The sequence below is a fragment of the Glycine soja genome, chromosome 15, assembly GCF_004193775.1.
Source record: "Glycine soja cultivar W05 chromosome 15, ASM419377v2, whole genome shotgun sequence".
In the NCBI taxonomy this organism is placed as follows: domain Eukaryota; kingdom Viridiplantae; phylum Streptophyta; class Magnoliopsida; order Fabales; family Fabaceae; genus Glycine; species Glycine soja.
In genome coordinates, this window is record NC_041016.1 from 40,372,573 (window position 1) to 40,397,476 (window position 24,904).

The following is a 24,904-nucleotide window of genomic DNA, read 5'->3' on the forward strand; positions in this document are numbered from 1 at the left end:
TCTTGGTATGTATGTGTTCGAGTTTTAGCTTTGGTGCGTGATAAGGCAATACAGTCAAACAAATAGAAATAAAGATTTTCTCACCATTTTAAAGCCAAAAGAAAGATTCAACAAGATCAGTATAAAAAATAAATCCCGATAACATCTGACGTTCTGAAGCTTATGAGGCAATTTCAACATTTTAATATGCAAGAAGTTAATATGTGCATTTATTATATAACTTGCATAACTCTAGAGTCTAAACAATCAGACACGTTTAATGTCAGATGGACAATTAATAAGAATTTCTATGGTCGTTTTTCCTCGCATATAGAAACAGATAGAAATTCAAATGATACAGCTAAAGTTTTTAATTAAATGTATGACATCATGATATATTTTATTCTGAAAATGAAATGCAACATAATATTTTCAGTGCACACTTCATTGTTAAGTCCCGCATAAAATTTTATGGAAGACTTGTTCTTTGGTATTGGAAGGATATCTTCCGTGCCAAGTATTCCAACATCTATCACATATAGTTTTTTAAGCTGCAAATTTCAATTCTGCAATGGACTCGGTCACTAGTCTTCCTCTGACAACAATAAGCATTTTCATGGTATTACTGTATGGAGTTTGGATGATCTATCATTGTAACATTCCTCTATTGGTAGGGAGTATCTACCAGCTTTACTGATAACTAGTTGACCATCTTTAGTAGGATCTCGTCTTCCAATTACATATTTTCTATTGCAAGGCTCAAACTCAAGACCTCCTTAAAGGAATTGAGTACTGTTCCACTTGGATCAATGACGTGATGGTTTAGTTGCTTCCTATATTATGTTATAGTCTTCTTCCTCTGGACCTCAGCATAAGTGCTTGCTCTCATAGAAATTATCTTCCTCAACCTTGTACTAGTAAGAATGGTGACCACGTTATTTATTTGGTTCTTCTTGTTCTCCCACATGACTAGAGCTTCCACTTCAGTAGACAGTTTAGCAGTGGATGAATCTATCCGAGATGGTGAGACTTTGGTTTCAGCAGGTGGAATTATTGAAGCGGGTTTCTTCAGTCCCGAAAAGTCAACAAGACGATACTTGGGTCTTTGGTACAGAAATGTGTCCCCTTTAACAGTGGTGTGGGTGGCTAACCGAAACACACCTCTTGAAAACAAATCAGGAGTTCTAAAACTCAATGAAAAAGGGATTCTTGTGCTTCTCAATGCTACAAACACCACCATTTGGTCATCATCCAACAACACAGTATCAAGCAAAGCAAGGAACAATCCAATTGCTCAGCTCTTGGATTCAGGAAATTTCGTGGTAAAAAATGGACAAAGTAACAAGGATGACAGTGGCGATGTCTTGTGGCAGAGTTTTGATTATCCGGGTGATACGTTGTTGCCAGGAATGAAAATTGGATGGAGCTTGGAGACTGGTCTAGAAAGGTTTCTAACATCTTGGAAAAGTGTTGATGATCCTGCTGAGGGAGAATATGTTGTAAAAATGGATGTTAGAGGGTATCCTCAGTTAATGAAGCTAAAGGGAACTGATATAAGGTTCAGAGCTGGGTCATGGAATGGCTTGTCTCTTGTTGGATATCCTGCTACAGCTTCTGATATGTCGCCAGAAATTGTGTTCAATGAAAAAGAGGTGTATTATGACTTCAAGATTCTTGATAGTTCAGCCTTTATCATAGATTCACTTACCCCTTCAGGCAATTTGCAGACCTTGTTTTGGACAACTCAAACAAGGATTCCAAAAATCATCTCGACCGGGGAACAAGATCAATGCGAGAATTATGCCTCTTGTGGTGTAAATTCTATATGCAACTATGTTGATAACCGTCCAACTTGTGAATGCCTGAGGGGATATGTTCCCAAGTCCCCTAATCAATGGAATATAGGAATTCGGTTGGACGGTTGTGTTCCAAGGAATAAATCAGATTGCAAAAGCAGTTATACAGATGGCTTCTGGAGGTACACATACATGAAGTTGCCTGACACGTCTTCATCGTGGTTTAACAAGACCATGAACCTTGATGAATGTCGCAAGTTATGTCTTCAAAACTGTTCTTGTACAGCATATGCCAATTTAGACATCCGTGATGGAGGAAGTGGTTGTCTACTTTGGTTTAGTACTCTAGTTGACTTGAGGAAATTCTCTCAATGGGGACAAGACTTGTTTATTAGAGTCCCTTCTTCAGAATTAGGTAGGTACTCCATCAATTCTTTTTTAAATTGTGATATTGATTTTTGCCTTTAATTTCTTTGCTTTCTTATACATTTAATTTCTTGTTGTATATTGCATTATTCATTTTTATTGCGGATTGAAATAAAGATCTGGGGGTTGCAAAATTTTGCTAACAACTGCATAGAAAGTAATTAGTAACTGCATAGACTTTGCTTTCCAAATTAGTAATTAGCTTCAGTTAATAGAACTGCTTTTGTTTAAATTCGGTAACTAATCATGCTCTATTTCTTTCAGATCATGGCCACGGAAACACCAAGAAAAAGATAGTGGGAATCACTGTTGGTGTGACTATTTTTGGATTAATCATCTTATGTCCTTGCATATATATAATTAAAAATCCAGGTAAGTATATAGTTATCATTTAGCATCAAATACAGGAATTAGGAACAAAATATATGGATGTGTGTACCCGTATTAGTTATGTTTATATACTGTTATTTTCTGATCAATCAGGAGCTGCAAGAAAATTTTACAACAGAAATTACCAACATATACTGAAGAAGGAGGACATTGATTTGCCAACTTTCGATTTGTCCGTCTTGGTTAATGCCACTGAAAACTTTTCAACTGGAAACAAGCTTGGAGAAGGTGGATTTGGACCCGTATACAAGGTGATATAGAAAACTGATACCAGAACTACTATTTCCATAAAAACATTCCAAGTTTCTAACTAAAGCTGAAGCTATTTTTCAGGGTACACTGATGGATGGGAAAGTGATAGCTGTGAAAAGGCTCTCAAAGAAATCAGGACAAGGGGTGGATGAATTCAAAAATGAAGTGGCGTTGATTGCGAAACTTCAACACCGTAATCTTGTAAAGCTTTTTGGTTGCTGCATTGAAGGAGAAGAAATAATGTTGATTTATGAATACATGCCCAACCAAAGCTTGGACTACTTTGTTTTTGGTTGGAGCCCTTATAACCTTTCTATTTCTTATTTATAGTTTAGGAAATTATGTAGTCTGCAACTGCTATGCTAAAATGTGTGTATTTGACTAGATGAAACGAAAAGGAAGTTCTTGGAGTGGCATAAGCGTTTCAAAATTATTAGTGGCATTGCTCGAGGACTTCTGTATCTTCATCAAGACTCTAGGCTGAGGATTGTTCACAGAGATCTAAAACCTAGCAATATTTTACTAGATGACAATTTGGATCCGAAAATATCAGACTTTGGCTTGGCTCGACCATTTTTGGGAGATCAAGTTGAGGCAAACACAGATAGGGTGGCTGGAACTTAGTAAGCTAGTTTCTTTCTGATTATGATTGTTTGAAATTGTGCTATCAAGTTTTAATTATTTTACTTCTGAAAATTTAATTTTCAGTGGTTACATGCCTCCTGAATATGCTGCCCGTGGGCATTTTTCCGTGAAATCCGATGTCTTCAGTTATGGTGTGATAGTATTAGAGATTGTAACTGGGAAGAAAAACTGGGAATTTTCAGACCCAAAACACTACAATAATCTTCTAGGACATGTAAGCCTACTAATTTGATTATGCTTCTAATTTGTATGAGGAATTATTTCTGACCTATTGATTTAATTCTCACCATCTCAGGCGTGGAAATTATGGACTGAAGAGAGGGTGCTAGAACTACTGGATGAATTGTTAGAAGAACAATGTGAACCCTTTGAAGTCATACGATGCATACAGGTGGGCCTATTATGTGTGCAACAAAGACCACAAGATAGGCCAGACATGTCATCAGTTGTTTTAATGTTGAATGGTGATAAATTGTTGCCAAAGCCAAAGGTTCCTGGCTTTTACACTGAAACAGATAATAAATCTGAAGCAAATTCTTCATTGGAAAATTATAAATTGTACTCAGTTAATGATATTTCCATCACAATGTTAGATGCAAGATAGGAAATGGAGGCAAGAAAATGTTAAGGATTCATCTTCTGATGTGGGATATATCAGTTATTTGAGCATACATAATTACTAGTGAAAGTGTTATTAATTATGAGTCCCTGCTTTATCTCTTTGTTTCATTTAGACAAACAAATGTATATGTGACAATCAAAGAGTTCTATAAAGACAAAAATTTATATTTCAAATTGTGATAAAATATGGTTGTGAAGCTTCTCCAGCTCTTGTCACAACATTTAGATCCCTCTCAACTTGTTCCACCCACCACACACAATGGAAAGCAAAATGGTTAGAAGCATTGTCACATATCAAGACTGTTGGTATTTGCAACTTTTTGTATGACTATCAAATCCTCTAGAAATCATATCAACTAGATTTTGACCCACATGGTGTACGGATTAAGAAATTTATGTCATATTTTGAAAAGATTAGAATTGCATAAAGTTTAATAGGCATGCATTGATAGTATAAAAATCAAAATCATCTTGATATAATTAATGACTTTTAAATAGTTATTATAAAAGTTGATAAACTTACCATATTTGACGGTTTGGAATCAAATGATAATGTACAAAAGTTTTACATGATCCATGCATGTATTATTTAATCGTAGAAGTAAATAAATATCATCCTGAATTATTACCTTCAATAATTATAAAATATTTAATTATAAAAAATTATCACGTTGAGTAAGAGTGCTTGGAGATACAAACGCCAACTTTTTCATACCCAAACGCTTATCCAGAGAAAGAGAAACCTTGAGGTATTACATTAATTTGTTTACTTGTGATATCCCTGTTTCCCTAATCCTTTGCAGGTCAATCAGCTTCCTCAATTAAATTAAGAAGCAAGGATGTCCCTTCTGGTCCTAGTAACTATGGAGGAGGCGCGTCATGCAGTGATGGTATGAGATCTTTCAATGCCCTTAGCCCTGATGGATTCCAACCTTTTTCTTCCAACAATATTGGCATGTGGTGGGTAAGGATCTCTTGGAAATGGGGAACAAAGCCTTTTCAGAAGGTATGGTAGACATCTTTTGGAGACATTTTATTTTTATCCCTAAGGTGGATCCACTACTACAAAACCTGTTTATTACGACGCGCTAATAACATCGGTTGGTATACCACCATCTTTGAAAATAATGGGATGGCATTCTCATAATTAAAGTGTAAATTTAAGGACGGTCATTAAAAAGACCGTCTTAGTGCTTCTCCTACAAAGACGGTTTTACCCCACCGTCTTTAAATGGTTATATTTTTATCATTTTTTTTCTCTCTCTCATCTTATCGTTGGAAGCTGCAAAGACTTTTTATTTTTGTGACCCTTCATTTCTTTCCTTATTCTCACTTCTCTCTTCTCATTCAATCTCGTAGAGTATTCCGGAATCAAATCAAAACTGGTTTCATCCACCACTCTCTCATTCTCTCTCCTTCGCCCTTGATCCCTTCCTTTTCCCCTTAAATTTCATGCCTCCTTCTCCTTCAAGTCCTCGACCTCAACCTTCTGCGCCTTCTCCAACGCCGAGGAGGATGAAGAAGACGATGATGAAAAAGAAGACCAAGACAACGTTTTTGCTGACGAATACGATGACGTTTCGGGTGAGGCTTTCGACGAGGCCGACGTGTTCGCTCGGCACGATGGATTCAAGTGGCAGAGAGTCGACAAGCTATGCAACGAAGTCATGGAGTTCGGCGCCGATCTCATCGACGTCGACGAGCTCGCCTCCGTCTACGACTTCCGCATCGACAAGTTTCAGGTTCGTTCACCTTTTGTTTTTGTTTCTCTTCGTTTTCGAGAAATTCGAAACTTGTGTGTTGAGATTTTGATTTGTTTTTATTGAGTTTCAGCGGCAGGCGATATTGGCTTTTCTGAGACGCTTCTCGGTGGTGGTTTCCACTCTGACGAGCAGCGGGAAGATGCTGATTGCGGAGGCCGCGGCTGTGGCCACGGTGGCTAGGGGATAGAGAATATTCTACATGACGCCGCTGAAGGCGCTGTCCAATCAGAAATTTGGCGAGTTCCGATGTGCAATTATTAGTATTTGAATTGCCTTTGTTTTAGCTTTTTGCGTTTTTTGTTGTGTGTGTGTGTGTGTTTGAGTTTGAGTCAGTGAGTGTGAGGGAGAGTTACTGTTATAATGTTATTTGGAAGTTAATTTTTTTGCTGGTTTTTGTTGTGGAATTTCAGCGAGACTTTTGGAAGCAGTAATGTTGGCCTTCTCACGGGTGATTCTGCAGTGAACAAGGATGCTCAGGTTTTGATAATGACCACGGAGATATTGCGCAAAATGTTGTATCAGAGATAATTTTCTCTTCACCTAGTTTTTTATATAAAAAATACATGTTTTTCTCTTCTCTTTAGAAATAAAACTACTTAATGACTTATGAAATTTTAATATGGTAGAGTGGTGGAGGACTGACCGATTAATTTTGGTAACCAATTACTCACACTGTTCAAAGAAGCCACGCTGCAAGGGATGAACAACCATGTCTTTGTTGCTTATACTTCTGTTGTTGCTACCACTCTACTCTTTCCTATCAGTTTTTTCAGTAGAAAGTATTGGCCATTTTAATTTATTGCTAATTAATCACAAACAAATTAACATATAAATAATATGACAGAGCTTTTACCCTAGCTTGAATGATTTCTTTCCATGTCCCTTTGCAGATCAAGAGTGGTTCCTACACTTAGTTTCTCCATAGCATCCAAAATGATTCTCATTGGGATGATTGGGTAATGGCATTTTACTTTAAACCACACTTGTCACTCAAGACCTTCTTGTACAAGTTTTCTAGTCATGAGTGTAGCTTTTAATTAATTGTGGTCCAAGGAATCTTATCAGTTTTACAACGTGTTTGATTTTTAATTTCAGAAAGTGTTATTAGTTTTCAAAATGTAACTAAACAAGGATTTCTCTGATGGTGGTGGAGGTAGTGCAAGGCATAGAGGAGAGAGTGGAATTAAGGAAAAAGATGAGAAAACATCTCTCAACTATTTCTGTTTTTTGGTTTTTAAAACACTGGTTTTAGAAATAAGTTTTGAAACTTGATGGATTTTGGATGAGAAATTGATTGTTGATCAGTATTCAGTAGCACTTCTGAAACTGTGTTTCTTGTTTTGCATTTTGATGGCCAAGAGTTTCCTGCAGAACCTCATGTCACATAATGTATTATGTTGGAGTTAGCTACAGTTCTCCAACACTTGCTTCATCAATCGCCAATCTGGGCCCTGCTTTCACCTTCATTCTTGCCATTATTTTCAGGTTCACTCCCCTTAATTGGTTAATTATATTTATCAAATTCTTAACTATTTCTTGTTTTAGTTTTTTCCTGCATGAGTATTTATATTATGGCAAGATATCTAACAATTATTTTAATTAAACCATATATTACATTACCAAAAAATTCTAGCTAAATTGGTTGAAGCTAAGAGGATGTGTGAGTGTTTTAAATTATCTCCTAGTAGAATGTTCGATTGTTTGATTCTTTACAGCTAAAAAAGAAAAAAAACATACATTACATATATACTAACTTTTTTTTTGTTTGCAATGATGAATTAAAATAAAGTACACTATTGATATTTGATAGTGGTGAATATCTCAGTCTATTATTGTCCACTTATTTTTTTCTCTTATCCTCTTTAACACCCATTTAAGGATGGAAAAGATAGCTGCCAAAAGCAGAAGTAGTCAAGCTAAGGTAATTGGAAGCATAATATCAATAGCAAGAGCATTTGTATTGACTTTGTACAAAAGCCCTTCAATCATCAAAGCTCATTCCCATGATCTTTCCTTACCACTTCAACAACCATTTAGCTTTCTTAAATCTAGGGATGCAGATTGGGTCATTGCTGGCACATGCTTGGAAAGTAGGACTGAATATTTCATTAATCTCCATTGTTTGCACTGTAAGATACCTTTCTAAGTTAACTGCTGCTGCACGTTGACAAAAAAAAAACAGTACTACACTTTGCAAGCTAATATATTTTATTGAAGACAAGGCACATATTTTTTCTTCTTTTTGTTCTTCTTAGGGAATAATTCAGAAAGTCATGGGCTATATACTTTCCACGTGGGCACTGCACTTAAAGGGGCCTGTGCATTCTCACCTCTCCAAATTGTTTTTTTCTGTTGCCATGGGTGTCATATTCCTTGGTGACACTCTCCATGTTGGAAGGACAAAATGCAGATCTTGGTTTCCTTGCTTGTGCCATTTCTTGAGGATGTTCATTGTATTCTTGTAAGCTTAATTTTATGCTTCCTAACATAAAATCAATTAAATTTCTGTTTTATATTTGAGTCGATTCAATTAAATTTCACAAGCATGAGGATCCTAATTTCTGTTTTATGTTTGACTTCATTCAATTAAAATTTTTTTATCTCAACAAAATGCATTCTAAATTTGTTGTTTGTTTCGGGTTAGGTGTTTTAAGGTTTTCATGTTTTGTTTAAGTGCAGGGGAATTGATGATGTGGTGGTGAGAATAAATTGAGCCTGAAAAGGTAGTATTTCTTTATTAGTTCTAATGTAGATAATATTGTAATATTGTTATTATAAATATTGATTTTCATATTATATAATTAAATTTATTGATTATTAGTAATATTGATAATATTGTAATTATAAATACTGATTTTCATATTATATAATAATATTTATTGATTATTAGCAATATTGATAACATTGAAAATATAAAAAAAGATTATTAATTAATCAATTTTTAATTGCAGGTTATTAAATATTTAACATTGGTGCTCACTTAAGAACCGACGTAGAAATATCTTATTTCTAAGACGGTGCCGACGCAAAAGTAACAAATCAAGAGGGGACAATGGACTAGAACTATAAACTACCTCAAAAGGAGAATAATTAGTAGAATTTACTACCCTATTATAAGAAAATTCAGCATGGGATAGGCATTTTTCCCAAGCTTTCAAATTCATACCTACCAACTACCTTAGAAGTTGAGATAGAGTTTGATTTACCAGGATGACGGGCATAGCACATGGGCTCAAGCTTTCTCTCACCCATCCTCTTTTCATCAAGCTCTCCACTTGCCTTTGGATCTCTTTTGTATCTTTCAGATTGCTTCTATATGTTGGCTTATTTGGTAAGGAAGCTCCTAGCATGAGATCAATTTGGTGCTCTATCCCTCTCAAATGAGGTAACCCATGAGGGTTGTCTTTTGGAAAGACATCCCCAAACTCCTTCAATAATTCTTCCACACCTATAGGCAAAGAACAAGCAATAGAAGGTAACCAGTAATCATGAGGCATTAGTAAATACATAGGTTGCCTAGCTAGCATCACTTTCTTCACCTCTTTTTCTCTCATAAACAAGCTCTTTATTTTTATCTCCTCTTGATTTTCATTTTTTTATAGTTTCACTCTTTTTTTTATCTCCACTCTTTTCTTTCTTTTCTCTCCTTTCATGTTTCTCTCTCATTTCATCAATTTTGTTTTTCTCTTCTTTTCTCTCGTGTTCTCTTTTCACTCTCATTTTTATTTGATCCTCACAAACCTTTCTTATGTTGGACAAGTGACCTTAATAACTTAAGAGGGGGGGGGGGGTGAATTAAGTTTCAAAATTTTTCCACTAACAAACTTTAACCCCCATTTTAAATGATAAGCTTATAATGCAGAAGAAGAAGAAGAAGAAGAAGAAGAAGAAGAAATCAATTTAACAATGTTCTTTTAAATGTGTAAGATAAAATTAATTGCAATAAAGTAAATGAGATAAGGGAAGAGAGAAATGAAAACTCGATTTATACTGGTTCGACCACCTCCTGTGCCTACGTGCAGTCCTCAAGCAACCCACTTGAGATTTTCACTAACTTTGTAAAAATCCTTTTTACAACTTCTGAACACCCGAGGAATCCCTTTCTCTTGTGTTCAAGAAACTCACAATTCAAGAGACAACCAGTCTCTTGATTACAACTGACTTTCTGAGATGAACAGAAAGATTTCTCTCCTTTAGAGTGGATGATACAAATTGAAGTTCCTGGATGAACTCTCAATAGATTTGCAAGTGTTTGCCCAAGAGTTGTTGAGAGAGCATTTGACAATGAAGTTCTCTTAGAATATCTCTCTCTTGCTTTTTGAAGTCAGACACACATATATATAGACCCTTCGTGCCTTTTCAAAATGGTTTGAAGAGATGTGTCTTTTCAAAAAGTTTTTTTTTTAAATTCTTCACTGGTAATCGATTACATGTTTCTGATAATCGATTACACAGTTATATTTTGAAGGGTCATGATTTTTCAAATTGAATTTCAAGAGTTTCGTTTCTGGTAATCGATTACACATCAATGGTAAACGATTACAACTTTAAAATTCAAATTTCAAAACCCTTCTAAAAGTTGTTTCTTCAAAATTGTCTTCTGGTAATCGATTACCAGAGCCTTGGATGTCTTGTAAACACTTTGTTTTGAGGCAAAACTTGATCTTGAATTAATCTTGAAGCAATGCTTATTTGTTGAAGCAACCATGTATTAATCTTGAAGCAATGCTTAACCTTTGAATGTTTGTTGAAGTAATCTTGAACGCAACCTTGTTTGATTATTCTTTGACATCATCAAAATCATGTACTCATACATTCACATTCTCCCCCTTTTTGATGATGACAATCATTATCAAGTGAATTCTTTTCAGCATCATCAAAACCTGCATGATTCACAACTTAGAGACAAAGGTGTGAGGGTAACCTTTTGCCCTTTATGTACAAATGAAAATTTGTTAGTGACACCGTTATGGACAACATCCCTATCATACTACCAAGGCCTTCCAAGTAAGAGATGGCTAGCCTCCATAGGGACTACATCAAACAATATCTCATCAATATATTTTCCAATGGAGAAACATATCAAAACTTGTCTATCTACAACTAGCTCCCCATTCTCACTCAACCATTGTAGTTTGTAAGGCCTAGGATATGGGGAAGTTTTCAAAGCAAACTTTTCAATCAATCTTTGGATAGCTACATTGGTGCAACTACCCCCATCAATAATTGTTAGTCGATGAATACGACTAACTTTTGTGTATAAAACCTGTGTAAATTGTATCAAACTCCTCCAATGTATGGTTATTTTGTAGTGTTGTAAATACTTTTTGTTAAAGATAGGTAATAAATACTTAGTACTCCTATTTTGTGTGTTTAATAATCATTTCCTCTCAATTTTAGGTTAATTAGGCAAGTTTGTGAAGTGCTGATTTTCATCTGCTCACTAAGCCAATCTGTCGGCATAGCAAGCCATCCGTTGAGCGCAACACTCCTCGGCTGAGCGCGATGAAGAATCTGGAAGAAGGATGAGTTGTGCATTTGCGCTGAGCGAAGGGTCATCCAGCTAAGTGTACCGCTTCAGTCCATCCGCAGAGCGAGAAAAGCACGCGCTAAGCTGAAATCCTCTAATGCGCGCTGAGCGGTCCATAGTCGTGCTAAGCGCGCTAGCACAAACAAAGCCACCTATTTAAGCCTGAAATCAGATTTTTGAGAGGATTTTGGCCATTTTCTCGAAGAGATTCTACATGTGAGAGATTCTAGAGAGAGAAGGGTCCGAATCCAGAGAGTTTTGAGAGATTTTGTTGTGCGAAGACCTGCAAAGAACAGAGCTTGAAGAGGAAGTCGTCCTGAGAGCTTGAGCTGAGTTTGTGAGTGATTGTGAGGTTCTAGAGGTGGAGGAGACATCCCCACTACTTGTATTTCTTCAATCCTTCATTTTTTTTCTCCTCTTTGTTGTAAAGGAAGCTTCCTAGATATGGAGAGCTAAATCCTCTGTTGGTTCTTCCTTGTAGGTACTTGATATAAATACATGTATATATATTTAATAATGTTTTATGTGTTCTCTGTGCTATCACCAGTACGTCATCTCAGTGTGTTTTTGCCTTGATCACGTAGATGCATGCTTTGTTAGGATCATTCAATAGTGGAAACTGGTCTGATTCTTAGAACTTGATAGGACAGGGCTAGTTTATCGTATTATCACGAGGGATCGGGGTACGGTAACCTAGTTGTTTGTATGTTTGTCTTAATGCGGTTCTGGTCGAGTTTAGTCTTGTTTGATCAAGTGACCTCGGAATAATTAAGAAGAGGGGGTTGAATTAATTATTAATGTCTCTTGACTAACTAAAAAATTTATCCTTCTTAATATTATTAGATTCAATTAGGCTTTACTACTAAGTTATGAGAAAGTAAAGAACAGAAACAATAACTTAGAGAAAAGTAAAGTGGAAATAAAAAGTACACAGTGGAAATTAAAGAGTGTAGGGAAGAAGAAGACAAACACAAGATTTATATTGGTTTGGCAACAACCCGTGCCTACATCCAGTCCCCAAGCAACCACCGGTTCTTGATATTTCCAATAACCTTGTAAAATCCTTTACTAGCAAAGATCCACGAGGGATGTACCCTCCCTTGTTCTCTTTGAACAACCAAGTGGATGTACACTTCACTTGAACTGATCCACAAGAGATGTACTCTCTCTTGTTCTCAGTATAACAACCCAAGTAGATGTACGCTCTACTTGTACCACAAAGGATGTACGCTCCAATGTGTTAAGACAAATAATTCTTAGGCGGTTAGTCCCTTGAATCTTTATAAGGGGAAACAAAAGATATCTCAGGCGGTTAGTCCTTTGAAATATTTTGTTTAAAGGGAAAGGGAAGAATCAAAAGAATTCTCAGGCGGTTAGTCCTTTGAATCTTTTGTTAAGAGGAAGAAGGGATGAAAAGATAGCACACTTTTGTTTTCTGCAGAATTTCCACTTGCAGAAAAAACAATGTTTAGAAAGCTTTTTGGCAAAGAAAAAGTAATGGGCAGTGGTTAGAGAAAGATTGTGAAAAATAATTGTTTGGAAGAATATCATATACGTATTGAATGTGTGCCAAAGTCATGCTTTTATAGACTCTTCATGTCTGGTCAAAGAAACCATTGGAAAAGTAATGACTTTTGAGAAAACCATTTTAAGAGTTATAACTCTTAACTTTTTCTTCAAAATTGTTCACTGGTAATCGATTACCACAAAGGTGTAATCGATTACACAATTCATTTTATGAAAAGTTGTGACTCTTCACAATTGGATTTGAATTCCAACGTTCAGATTCACTTGTAATCGATTACTAATATAGTGTTATTGATTACACTATTTGAAAATCATTTTGGAACGTTGTAAACCATTTGAAAATATTTTGAAAATCAAACTGGTAACTGGTAATCGATTACTGATAAGTGGTAATCGATTACCAGAGAGTAATTACTTTGGTAACTTAGAAAATTTGAGAAAATTCTTTTCTAAAACAAAACTGTGCTATTTGGTTTTTGAAAAAATCTTTTAATACTTATCCTATATGAAGTCTTGACTTGTTGCTTCTTGATTTCTTCTCTTGATTCTTGAATCTTGGATTGGATTCTTGATGCTTGATCTTGAAGTCTTGAATCAATTACTTGGGCTTTTGGCATCATCAAAATTGCTTGGTTCATCATCATGAAGCTTGCTTCTACAAGTCCAACAAGAGGAATCTGAGGATGATGCTTGATCAGGATTAGGCTAGACTATCATGAGGAATCGAGGTTTAGCATTTCAGGAGACACCATAGAACACATGAGCATTGTTAAGTAGAGAATATCCTTTTAACATCAGGCACCTAATAGGAAGACCAATTTGTTGTCTACTTGTCTTTACACATCATTACTCACGTGATTTTCCTTTTAATAGTTAGTTTACATACCTGTGCATAGTTGACACATCTCTTTTCATACTAGACACCTATTCACTGAATATAGCTTTACCAAGTAACACAAGTTCCCCGAGAGTTCGATACTCGATTCTTACCATTTTATACTACTTGCACGATCTAGTGCACTTGTCGGGTTTAAACAAGTTTTTGGCGCCGTTTTTGGGGAACTTCTTTCTATTTGGAAAGTTAGTTCAATCCTAGGTGTCTATTCATTATTCTTTGATAAACTGTGAATATTTACTTTCTATTCATATTTGTTTTCCTCTTGAACTGGATAACCATTGTTGTTGTTAGTGTTTTATATGCATAGATCTCCCATAGGCAATTTAGTTCCTTTGGACTTGGAGATTGAAGCTACATTGAGAAGGAACAGAGCCAAGAGAAGAAGAAAATTACTACAAGATAGGACAATAGTGTCCATTCTTGAGGAAGAAACTCATTTTTCTAATTCTTCATCATCCGACTCACCATCATCAAGGGAATCCGCGAGTTATTTACCAGAAGTCGTTTCCATGGCTGATGAGCACCAGCAAAGAGTTACCCTTGAGGACTATTCAAGCAGTTTAGTGCCGTAATTCTTTACCAACATTGCATGTCCTGAAGTGCAAGCTCACAACATAAACTACCCTCATTCTTTGATTCATTTAATACAGGAGAACTTATTCCAAGGATTACCAAATGAGGACCCCTATGCACATTTGGCGACATTCATTGAAATCTATAACACTGTAAAGATTGCAGGCATGCCAGATGAAGCCATTAGACTCAATCTATTTTCATTTTCCTTGGCAGGAGAAGCCAAGAGGTGGCTCCACTCATTTAAGGTTAATAGTCTGAAAACCTGGGAAAAAGTTGTTGAAAAGTTTCTAAAAACATATTTCCCTGAATCAAAGACTGCGGAAGGGAAAGCTGAAATCTCTTCATTTCATCAGTTCCCTAACGAGTCCTTGAGTGAAGCGTGGGAGAGGTTTAGAGGTTTATTGAGAAAGACTCCCACCCATGGGTTCTCTGAGCCAATTCAATTGAATATATTTATAGATGGGCTGAGACCACTAACGTGTCATTATTTTCTCCTATTTCTTAACCCTTTTTGTCACCATTTTAATTATTGATTAGTCTTAATTGTCAAATTAATTATGCAGTTTTATCATTTGGACCTACTTGACTAATTTTGTGTTTTTAATTTAATTTTAGGAGAATTATAAGCAATTGGGCTTGAATCCGGAATTGGGCTTGGACTTGAAGAGAGCAGACAATTTTATTTTATCAAGTCTTATCTTATCCAGATTTTATTTCATCTAGATTTTGTTTCATCCAGATTTTATTCCATTCAATCTTATCTTATCTTGTACAAATTTTATTTTATTTATGGGCTTGGACTTAAAACAAATTTGTAAGCTTTGGGGCTGAGGACCTATATAACAGCACCAGGGTTTTAGTTTAGAGAGTTTTTTTGGGAGAGGAGAATAATTCTAGGGTTTTAGAATTCCAATTTTTACTGTTAATGCACACTGTTCATGTAGAATAAAATTCGTTTTCTGCAATTTCTTTTATGCTTCAATCTACAATTTCGTTTTCTACTGATTAATGGAAGGCTAAGTCTCCAGCGTTGTTTTCTCTTAAGGATCAAGCACATCTCTCATTGAGGTTTTGTTATTACTATTGAATTCTGATAAGTTTTTCCTCTTCACCAATTACTCTGTATTTGTTGCTATTAATCCATGCATGCTTAGTGCTTGATTAATTGTCTCTGCGCTTAATTTACATTCATGCTTAATGATCAGTTTAGTTCATGATTAATTGGTGTATGTGTTGCTTAATCACATAATGACAACCTTATGTTAATTTTCGCTTAGTAATTTAATTTAGGGTTGGATTAAATGGTTGAACTAATTAAGGATAAATTCTCGTAACCTAGGATAAGAGACTTGCTTGTGAATCAAGGGGAAATAACGTGTTTTAATTCTGTCACTTTCTAATTCAAATTTGCTTGCTGTTTAATTTACAAAAACAAACAACCCCCCCCCCCCAATTCGTTACTATTTTATTACTATCTGTTATGAACGTTTGGTTGACCATTGCTCATTGGGAGACTGTTAGTGCTTAGCTTTACTGAGTTTTAAAAGATTGGCTAAAATTTTGTTAAAACATAAGCACTTAGACAATGAAGGAAAGCTGGAGTTGCTGCACATGATGTCTAACATTATGTCAAGGAATCAGATTGGGCTGCACAATGCACAAGGCAAGATAAAATGTCAAATGAAGAATTGAAGCTGCAGGATCCACGATGTCGGATACAATGTCCAGGACATCCTGCCCGAAAATACTGGACACATAAATCTGTTATATCTTTAACAGATTAATGTGCAGTTAGCAACAGATTAGGCGCTATAATCTTTAGGAACGAATTAAAAGATAATTAAAGTTTGAATTACAAACTTGAATAGTTTCGTTCAGGGATTAGAGATTGAAGATAAAAACTAAAAGATAAAGCTTTATCTTTTAGATCTTTAAGTGCAGATTTTCAGGAGAATGATAGATCTTATCCAGCGCAAGTTGTTGCAGCCCAGATACGTACACTGCTATATAAACATGAAGGCTGCACGGGTTTTCTATCAAGTCAGAGATTGAAGAGTTATTTTGTGAGTTTTGTGACTTGAGTGTTTTTGTGAGCCACCTTGATGCTACCCTAACATCAAGTGTTGGACCTGAGTGTGTAGAGTTGATCTCTATTGTTCAGAGAGCAATCTCTGGTGTGTCTTTGATTTGTTTGTAAACACGGGTGAGTGATTGAGAGGGAATGAGAGGGGTTCTCATATCTAAGAGTGGCTCTTAGGTAGAAGTTGCATGGGTAGTGGTTAGGTGAGAAGGTTGTATACAGTGGCTGTTAGATCTTCGAACTAATACTATTTTAGTGGATTTCCTCCCTGGCTTGGTAGCCCCCAGATGTAGGTGACGTTGCACCGAACTGGGTTAACAATTCCCTTGTGTTATTTACTTGTTTAATCTGTTCATACTGTCATATATAACCTGCATGTTCTGAAGCGCGATGTCGTGACATCCTGTACGACATCTGTCCTCAGTATCAGAATTTCAATTGGTATCAGAGCGGGCACTCTAAATCACTGAGTGAGATCTAGGGAGATAAATTCTGATGAACATGGAGAAAGAAGGAGGACCAGTGAACAGACCACCAATTCTGGATGGAACCAACTATGAATACTGGAAAGCAAGGATGGTGGCCTTCCTCAAATCACTGGATAGCAGAACCTGGAAAGCTGTCATCAAAGGCTGGGAACATCCCAAGATGCTGGACACAGAAGGAAAGCCCACTGATGAATTGAAGCCAGAAGAAGACTGGACAAAAGAAGAAGACGAATTGGCACTTGGAAACTCCAAAGCCTTGAATGCCCTATTCAATGGAGTTGACAAGAATATCTTCAGATTGATCAACACATGCACAGTTGCCAAGGATGCATGGGAGATTCTGAAAACCACTCATGAAGGAACCTCCAAAGTGAAGATGTCCAGATTGCAACTATTGGCTACAAAATTCGAAAATCTGAAGATGAAGGAGGAAGAATGCATTCATGACTTCCACATGAACATTCTTGAAATTGCCAATGCTTGCACTGCCTTGGGAGAAAGGATGACAGATGAAAAGCTGGTGAGAAAGATCCTCAGATCCTTGCCTAAGAGATTTGACATGAAAGTCACTGCAATAGAGGAGGCCCAAGACATTTGCAACATGAGAGTAGATGAACTCATTGGTTCTCTTCAAACCTTTGAGCTAGGACTCTCGGATAGGACTGAAAAGAAGAGTAAGAGCCTTGCGTTCGTGTCCAATGATGAAGTAGAAGAAGATAAGTATGACCTGGATACTGATGAAGGTCTAACTAACGCAGTTGTGCTCCTTGGAAAACAGTTCAACAAAGTGCTGAACAGAATGGACAGGAGGCAGAAACCACATGTCCGGAACATCCCTTTCGACATCAGGAAAGGTAGTGAATACCAGAAGAAGTCAGATGAAAAGCCCAGTCACAGCAAAGGAATTCAATGCCATGGGTGTGAAGGCTATGGACACATCAAAGCTGAATGTCCCACCCATCTCAAGAAGCAGAGGAAAGGACTTTCTGTATGTTGGTCTGATGATACAGAGAGTGAACAAGAAAGTGATTCTGACAGAGATGTGAATGCACTCACTGGGAGATTTGAATCTGATGAAGATTCAAGTGATATTGATATTGAAATCACTTTTGATGAGCTTGCTATATCCTATAGAGAACTATGCATCAAAAGTGAGAAGATTCTTCAGCAAGAAGCACAACTGAAGAAGGTCATTGCAAATCTGGAGGCTGAGAAGGAGGCACATGAAGAGGAGATCTCTGAACTTAAATGAGAAATTGGTTTTCTGAACTCTAAACTGGAAAACATGACAAAATCAATAAAGATGCTGAATAAAGGCTCAGATATGCTTGATGAGGTGCTACGGCTTGGGAAGAATGTTGGAAACCAGAGAGGACTTGGATTTAATCATAAATCTGCTGGCAGAACAACCATGACAGAATTTGTTCCTGCCAAAAACAGCACTGGAGCCACGATGTCACAACATCGGTCTCGACATCATGGAACTCAGCAGAAAAAGAGCAAAAGAAAGAAGTGGAGGTGTCACTACTGTGGCAAGTATGGTCACATAAAGCCCTTTTGCTATCATCTACATGGCCATCCACATCATGGAACTCAAAGTAGCAGCAGCGGAAGGAAGATGATGTGGGTTCCAAAACACAAGATTGTTAGTCTTGTTGTTCATACTTCACTTAGAGCATCAGCTAAGGAAGATTGGTACCTAGATAGCGGCTGTTCCAGACACATGACAGGAGTTAAAGAATTCCTGGTGAACATTGAACCCTGCTCCACTAGCTATGTGACATTTGGAGATGGCTCTAAAGGAAAGATCACTGGAATGGGAAAGCTAGTCCATGATGGACTTCCTAGTCTGAACAAAGTACTGCTGGTAAAGGGACTGACTGCAAACTTGATCAGCATCAGTCAGTTGTGTGATGAAGGATTCAATGTAAACTTCACAAAGTCAGAATGCTTGGTGACAAATGAGAAGAGTGAAGTTCTAATGAAGGGCAGCAGATCAAAGGACAACTGTTACCTATGGACACCTCAAGAAACCAGTTACTCCTCCACGTGTCTATCCTCCAAAGAAGATGAAGTCAACATATGGCATCAAAGATTTGGACATCTGCACTTAAGAGGCATGAAGAAAATCATTGACAAAGGTGCTGTTAGAGGCATTCCCAATCTGAAAATAGAAGAAGGCAGAATCTATGGGGAATGTCAGATTGGAAAGCAAGTCAAGATGTCCCACCAGAAGCTTCAACATCAGACCACTTCCAGGGTGCTGGAACTACTTCACATGGACTTGATGGGGCCTATGCAAGTTGAAAGCCTTGGAGGAAAGAGGTATGCCTATGTTGTTGTGGATGATTTCTCCAGATTTACCTGGGTCAACTTTATCAGAGAGAAAACAGACACCTTTGAAGTATTCAAAGAGTTGAGTCTAAGACTTCAAAGAGAAAAAGACTGTGTCATCAAGAGAATTAGGAGTGACCATGGCAGAGAGTTTGAAAACAGCAAGTTTACTGAATTCTGCACATCTGAAGGCATCACTCATGAGTTCTCTGCAGCCATCACACCTCAACAAAATGGCATAGTTGAAAGGAAAAACAGAACTTTGCAAGAAGCTGCTAGGGTCATGCTTCATGCCAAAGAACTTCCCTATAATCTCTGGGCTGAAGCCATGAACACAGCATGCTATATCCACAACAGAGTCACACTTAGAAAGGGGACTCCAACCACACTGTATGAAATCTGGAAAGGGAGGAAGCCAACTGTCAAGCACTTCCACATCTTTGGAAGTCCATGTTACATTTTGGCAGATAGAGAGCAAAGGAGAAAGATGGATCCCAAGAGTGATGCAGGAATATGCTTGGGATACTCCACAAACAGCAGAGCATATAGAGTATTAAATTCCAGAACCAGAACTGTGATGGAATCCATCAATGTGGTTGTTGATGATCTAACTCCAGCAAGAAAGAAGGATGTCGAAGAAGATGTCAGAACATCGGGAGACAATGTAGCAGATACAGCTAAAAGTGCAGAAAATGCAGAAAAAGCAGAAAACTCTGATTCTGCTACAGATGAACCAAACATCAATCAACCTGACAAGAGTCCTTCCATTAGAATCCAGAAGATGCACCCCAAGGAGCTGATTATAGGAGATCCAAACAGAGGAGTCACTACAAGATCAAGGGAGATTGAGATTGTCTCCAATTCATGCTTTGTCTCCAAAACTGAGCCAAAGAATGTGAAAGAGGCACTGACTGATGAGTTCTGGATCAATGCTATGCAAGAAGAATTGGAGCAATTCAAAAGGAATGAAGTTTGGGAGCTAGTTCCTAGACCCGAGGGAACTAATGTGATTGGCACCAAGTGGATCTTCAAGAACAAAACCAATGAAGAAGGTGTTATAACCAGAAACAAGGCCAGACTTGTTGCTCAAGGCTACACTCAAATTGAAGGTGTAGACTTTGATGAAACTTTCGCCCCTGTTGCTAGACTTGAGTCCATCAGATTGTTACTTGGTGTAGCTTGCATCCTCAAATTCAAGCTGTACCAGATGGATGTGAAGAGCGCGTTTCTGAATGGATACCTGAATGAAGAAGCCTATGTGGAGCAGCCAAAGGGATTTGTAGATCCAACTCATCCAGATCATGTATACAGGCTCAAGAAGGCTCTCTATGGATTGAAGCAAGCTCCAAGAGCTTGGTATGAAAGGCTAACAGAGTTCCTTACTCAGCAAGGGTATAGGAAGGGAGGAATTGACAAGACTCTCTTTGTCAAACAAGATGCTAAAAACTTGATGATAGCACAGATATATGTTGATGACATTGTGTTTGGAGGGATGTCGAATGAGATGCTTCGACATTTTGTTCAACAGATGCAATCTGAATTTGAAATGAGTCTTGTTGGAGAGCTGACTTATTTTCTGGGACTCCAAGTGAAGCAGATGGAAGACTTCATGTTCCTCTCACAAAGCAAGTATGCAAAGAACATTGTCAAGAAGTTTGGGATGGAAAATGCCAGCCATAAAAGAACACCTGCACCTACTCACTTGAAGCTGTCAAAGGATGAAGCTGGCACCAGTGTTGATCAAAGTCTGTACAGAAGCATGATTGGAAGCTTACTATATTTAACAGCAAGCAGACCTGACATCACCTTTGCAGTAGGTGTTTGTGCAAGATATCAAGCCGATCCCAAGATAAGTCACTTGAATCAAGTAAAGAGAATTCTGAAATATGTAAATGGCACCAGTGACTATGGGATTATGTACTGTCATTGTTCAGATTCAATGCTGGTTGGATATTGTGATGCTGATTGGGCTGGAAGTGCAGATGACAGAAAAAGCACTTCTGGTGGATGTTTCTATTTGGGAAACAACCTTATTTCATGGTTCAGCAAGAAGCAGAACTGTGTGTCCCTATCTACTGCAGAAGCAGAGTATATTGCAGCAGGAAGCAGCTGTTCACAACTAGTTTGGATGAAGCAGATGCTGAAGGAGTACAATGTCGAACAAGATGTCATGACATTGTACTGTGACAACATGAGTGCTATTAATATTTCTAAAAATCCTGTTCAACACAGCAGAACCAAGCACATTGACATTAGACATCATTATATTAGAGATCTTGTTGATGATAAAGTTATCACACTGGAGCATGTTGCCACTGAGGAACAAGTAGCAGATATTTTCACAAAGGCATTGGATGCAAATCAGTTTGAAAAACTGAGGGGCAAGCTGGGCATTTGTCTGCTAGAGGAGTTATAGCAATTACTTCTATCTGAACGTGCTCAAACGTCAATAGCACGTTCACTACTGAGCCAAAACAAATTCAACCTTCGTTTCACACGTCCCTCTACATTCCTCATTCAAACTTACATTTTCGTGGCAATCTCGTTTTTATCAGCATTCCCCAACACTTCTCAGATATTCACGAAACCACTCCAAAAGCTCTGCTTCTCCATGGCTACCTCACCAAAAGAGACCTCATCCCCTGTTTCACCCTCTGTACCATCATCTCCATCATCCTCCAAAACTCCATCAAACCAGGAACAACCTGCACTCAATATCCAATCCATACAAATGATTCCTGGTCCAGGCCCTGTTCCTGAGAAACTGGTCCCTAAAAGACAACAGGGAGTGAAGATTTCTGAAAACCCTAGCTTTGCAACAAGCCCTAGGGAAGAAGACACTGAGATGGATAAGAAGATCCGCAGTTTTGTGAATAGCATTTTGAAAAATGCTTCTGTCCCTGATGCTGATAAAGATGTCCCAACATCTTCCACCCCAAATGCTGAAGTCCTCTTTTCATCTAGTGAAGAGAAATCAACAGAGGAAGAGGATCAAGCCACAGAGGAGACCCCTGCACCAAGGGCACCAGAACCTGCTCCAGGTGACCTCATTGACCTAGAAGAAGTAGAATCTGATGAGGAACCCATTGCCAAAAAGTTGGCACCTGGCATTGCAGAAAGATTACAAAGCAGAAAGGGAAAAACCCCCATTACTAGGTCTGGACGAATCAAAACTACTGCACAGAAGAAGAGCACACCAATCACTCCTACCACATCCAGATGGAGCAAAGTTGCAATCCCTTCCAAGAAGAGGAAAGAAATTTCCTCATCTGATTCTGATGATGATGTCGAACTAGATGTTCCCGACATCAAGAGAGCCAAGAAATCGGGGAAAAAGGTGCCTGGAAATGTCCCTGATGCCCCATTGGACAACATTTCATTCCACTCCATTGGCAATGTTGAAAGGTGGAAATTTGTATATCAACGCAGACTTGCTTTAGAAAGAGAACTGGGAAGAGATGCCTTGGATTGCAAGGAGATCATGGACCTCATCAAGGCTGCTGGACTGCTGAAAACTGTCACCAAGTTGGGAGATTGCTATGAAAGTCTAGTCAGAGAATTCATTGTCAACATTCCCTCTGACATAACAAACAGAAAGAGTGATGAGTATCAGAAAGTGTTTGTCAGAGGAAAATGTATTAGATTCTCCCCTGCTGTAATCAACAAGTACCTGGGCAGACCAACTGAAGGAGTGGTGGATATTGCTGTTCCTGAGCATCAAATTGCCAAGGAAATCACTGCCAAGCAAGTCCAGCATTGGCCAAAGAAAGGGAAGCTTTCTGCAGGGAAGCTAAGTGTGAAGTATGCAATCTTGCATAGGATTGGCACTGCCAACTGGGTACCCACCAATCATACTTCCACTGTTGCCACAGGTTTGGGTAAATTTCTGTATGCTGTTGGAACCAAGTCCAAATTTAATTTTGGAAACTATATTTTTGATCAAACTATTAAGCATTCAGAATCTTTTGCTGTCAAATTACCCATTGCCTTTCCAACTGTATTGTGTGGCATTATGTTGAGTCAACATCCCAATATTTTAAACAACATTGACTCTGTGAAGAAGAGAGAATCTCCTCTATCCCTGCATTACAAACTGTTTGAGGGGACACATGTCCCAGACATTGTCTCGACATCAGGGAAAGCTGCTGCTTCAGGTGCTGTGTCCAAGGATGATTTGATTGCTGAACTCAAGGACACATGCAAGGTGCTGGAGGCAACCATCAAAGCCAACACAGAGAAGAAAATGGAGCTGGAACGCCTGATCAAAAGACTCTCAGACAATGGCGTTGATGATGGAGAAGCAGCTGAGGAAGAAGAAGATGCAGCAGAGGATACAGAATCAGCAGCAGCAAGAGCATGGAGACAGGGGGAGCAGAAAGCTGATGTCACGTGAGATGTCTTGACATCCTGGAAAAGACTTGTAGATGTGCAACTTGCAGAATTTTGCTGTCACCACTACAGATACTGCTGTGCTTGATTACTCTGATAATGAAAGTTGCTGATCCCACTTGCATGACTGCTCGTACCTGCTCAGGAAGTGTCTAAGTATGTTTTAGAAAAAATTTGCCAAAGGGGGAGATTGTTAGTGCTTAGCTTTACTGAGTTTTAAAAGATTGGCTAAAATTTTGTTAAAACATAAGCACTTAGACAATGAAGGAAAGCTGGAGTTGCTGCACATGATGTCTAACATTATGTCAAGGAATCAGATTGGGCTGCACAATGCACAAGGCAAGATAAAATGTCAAATGAAGAATTGAAGCTGCAGGATCCACGATGTCGGATACAATGTCCAGGACATCCTGCCCGAAAATACTGGACACATAAATCTGTTATATCTTTAACAGATTAATGTGCAGTTAGCAACAGATTAGGCGCTATAATCTTTAGGAACGAATTAAAAGATAATTAAAGTTTGAATTACAAACTTGAATAGTTTCGTTCAGGGATTAGAGATTGAAGATAAAAACTAAAAGATAAAGCTTTATCTTTTAGATCTTTAAGTGCAGATTTTCAGGAGAATGATAGATCTTATCCAGCGCAAGTTGTTGCAGCCCAGATACGTACACTGCTATATAAACATGAAGGCTGCACGGGTTTTCTATCAAGTCAGAGATTGAAGAGTTATTTTGTGAGTTTTGTGACTTGAGTGTTTTTGTGAGCCACCTTGATGCTACCCTAACATCAAGTGTTGGACCTGAGTGTGTAGAGTTGATCTCTATTGTTCAGAGAGCAATCTCTGGTGTGTCTTTGATTTGTTTGTAAACACGGGTGAGTGATTGAGAGGGAGTGAGAGGGGTTCTCATATCTAAGAGTGGCTCTTAGGTAGAAGTTGCATGGGTAGTGGTTAGGTGAGAAGGTTGTATACAGTGGCTGTTAGATCTTCGAACTAATACTATTTTAGTGGATTTCCTCCCTGGCTTGGTAGCCCCCAGATGTAGGTGATGTTGCACCGAACTGGGTTAACAATTCCCTTGTGTTATTTACTTGTTTAATCTGTTCATACTGTCATATATAACCTGCATGTTCTGAAGCGCGATGTCGTGACATCCTGTACGACATCTGTCCTCAGTATCAGAATTTCAGAGACAACCTAGGATCA

At 37.9% G+C, this 24,904-nt stretch overlaps 2 protein-coding genes and 1 pseudogene across 2 annotated transcripts; all 3 read left to right on the plus strand.

The window, feature by feature from the left end:
- The first annotated feature begins 471 nt into the window (after nt 1–471).
- LOC114387463 (G-type lectin S-receptor-like serine/threonine-protein kinase At4g27290) lies at nt 472–4,140 on the plus strand. Its single transcript, XM_028347658.1, has 7 exons — nt 472–2,190; nt 2,466–2,573; nt 2,685–2,842; nt 2,925–3,135; nt 3,229–3,466; nt 3,552–3,702; nt 3,784–4,140. The coding sequence occupies exons 1-7, from the start codon at nt 903–905 to the stop codon at nt 4,090–4,092; spliced, it is 2,463 nt and encodes an 820-aa protein (XP_028203459.1). The 5' UTR covers nt 472–902; the 3' UTR covers nt 4,093–4,140.
- Nucleotides 4,141–6,071: 1,931 nt separating this feature from the next.
- On the plus strand, nt 6,072–8,018 carry LOC114386141 (WAT1-related protein At3g28050-like). Its single transcript, XM_028346139.1, has 6 exons — nt 6,072–6,112; nt 6,283–6,349; nt 6,536–6,651; nt 6,763–6,828; nt 7,244–7,357; nt 7,751–8,018. The coding sequence occupies exons 1-6, from the start codon at nt 6,072–6,074 to the stop codon at nt 8,016–8,018; spliced, it is 672 nt and encodes a 223-aa protein (XP_028201940.1).
- A 127-nt stretch (nt 8,019–8,145) lies between these two features.
- The window catches only part of LOC114386142, a 51,071-nt pseudogene continuing 34,312 nt past the window's right edge, over nt 8,146–24,904 (plus strand).

Excerpts from the sequence above, each read along its gene's own strand:
- LOC114387463 (XM_028347658.1), top strand. The coding sequence starts at position 903 with ATGGTGACCACGTTATTTATTTGGTTCTTCTTGTTCTCCCACATGACT. Across the intron at positions 2,843-2,924 it reads GATTTGGACCCGTATACAAG|GGTACACTGATGGATGGGAA; the intron begins GTGATATAGAAA and ends GCTATTTTTCAG. Across the intron at positions 3,703-3,783 it reads ACAATAATCTTCTAGGACAT|GCGTGGAAATTATGGACTGA; the intron begins GTAAGCCTACTA and ends TCACCATCTCAG.
- LOC114386141 (XM_028346139.1), top strand. The coding sequence starts at position 6,072 with ATGACGCCGCTGAAGGCGCTGTCCAATCAGAAATTTGGCGA. Across the intron at positions 6,652-6,762 it reads ATCAGTTTTTTCAGTAGAAA|ATCAAGAGTGGTTCCTACAC; the intron begins GTATTGGCCATT and ends GTCCCTTTGCAG. Across the intron at positions 7,358-7,750 it reads ATTCTTGCCATTATTTTCAG|GATGGAAAAGATAGCTGCCA; the intron begins GTTCACTCCCCT and ends CACCCATTTAAG.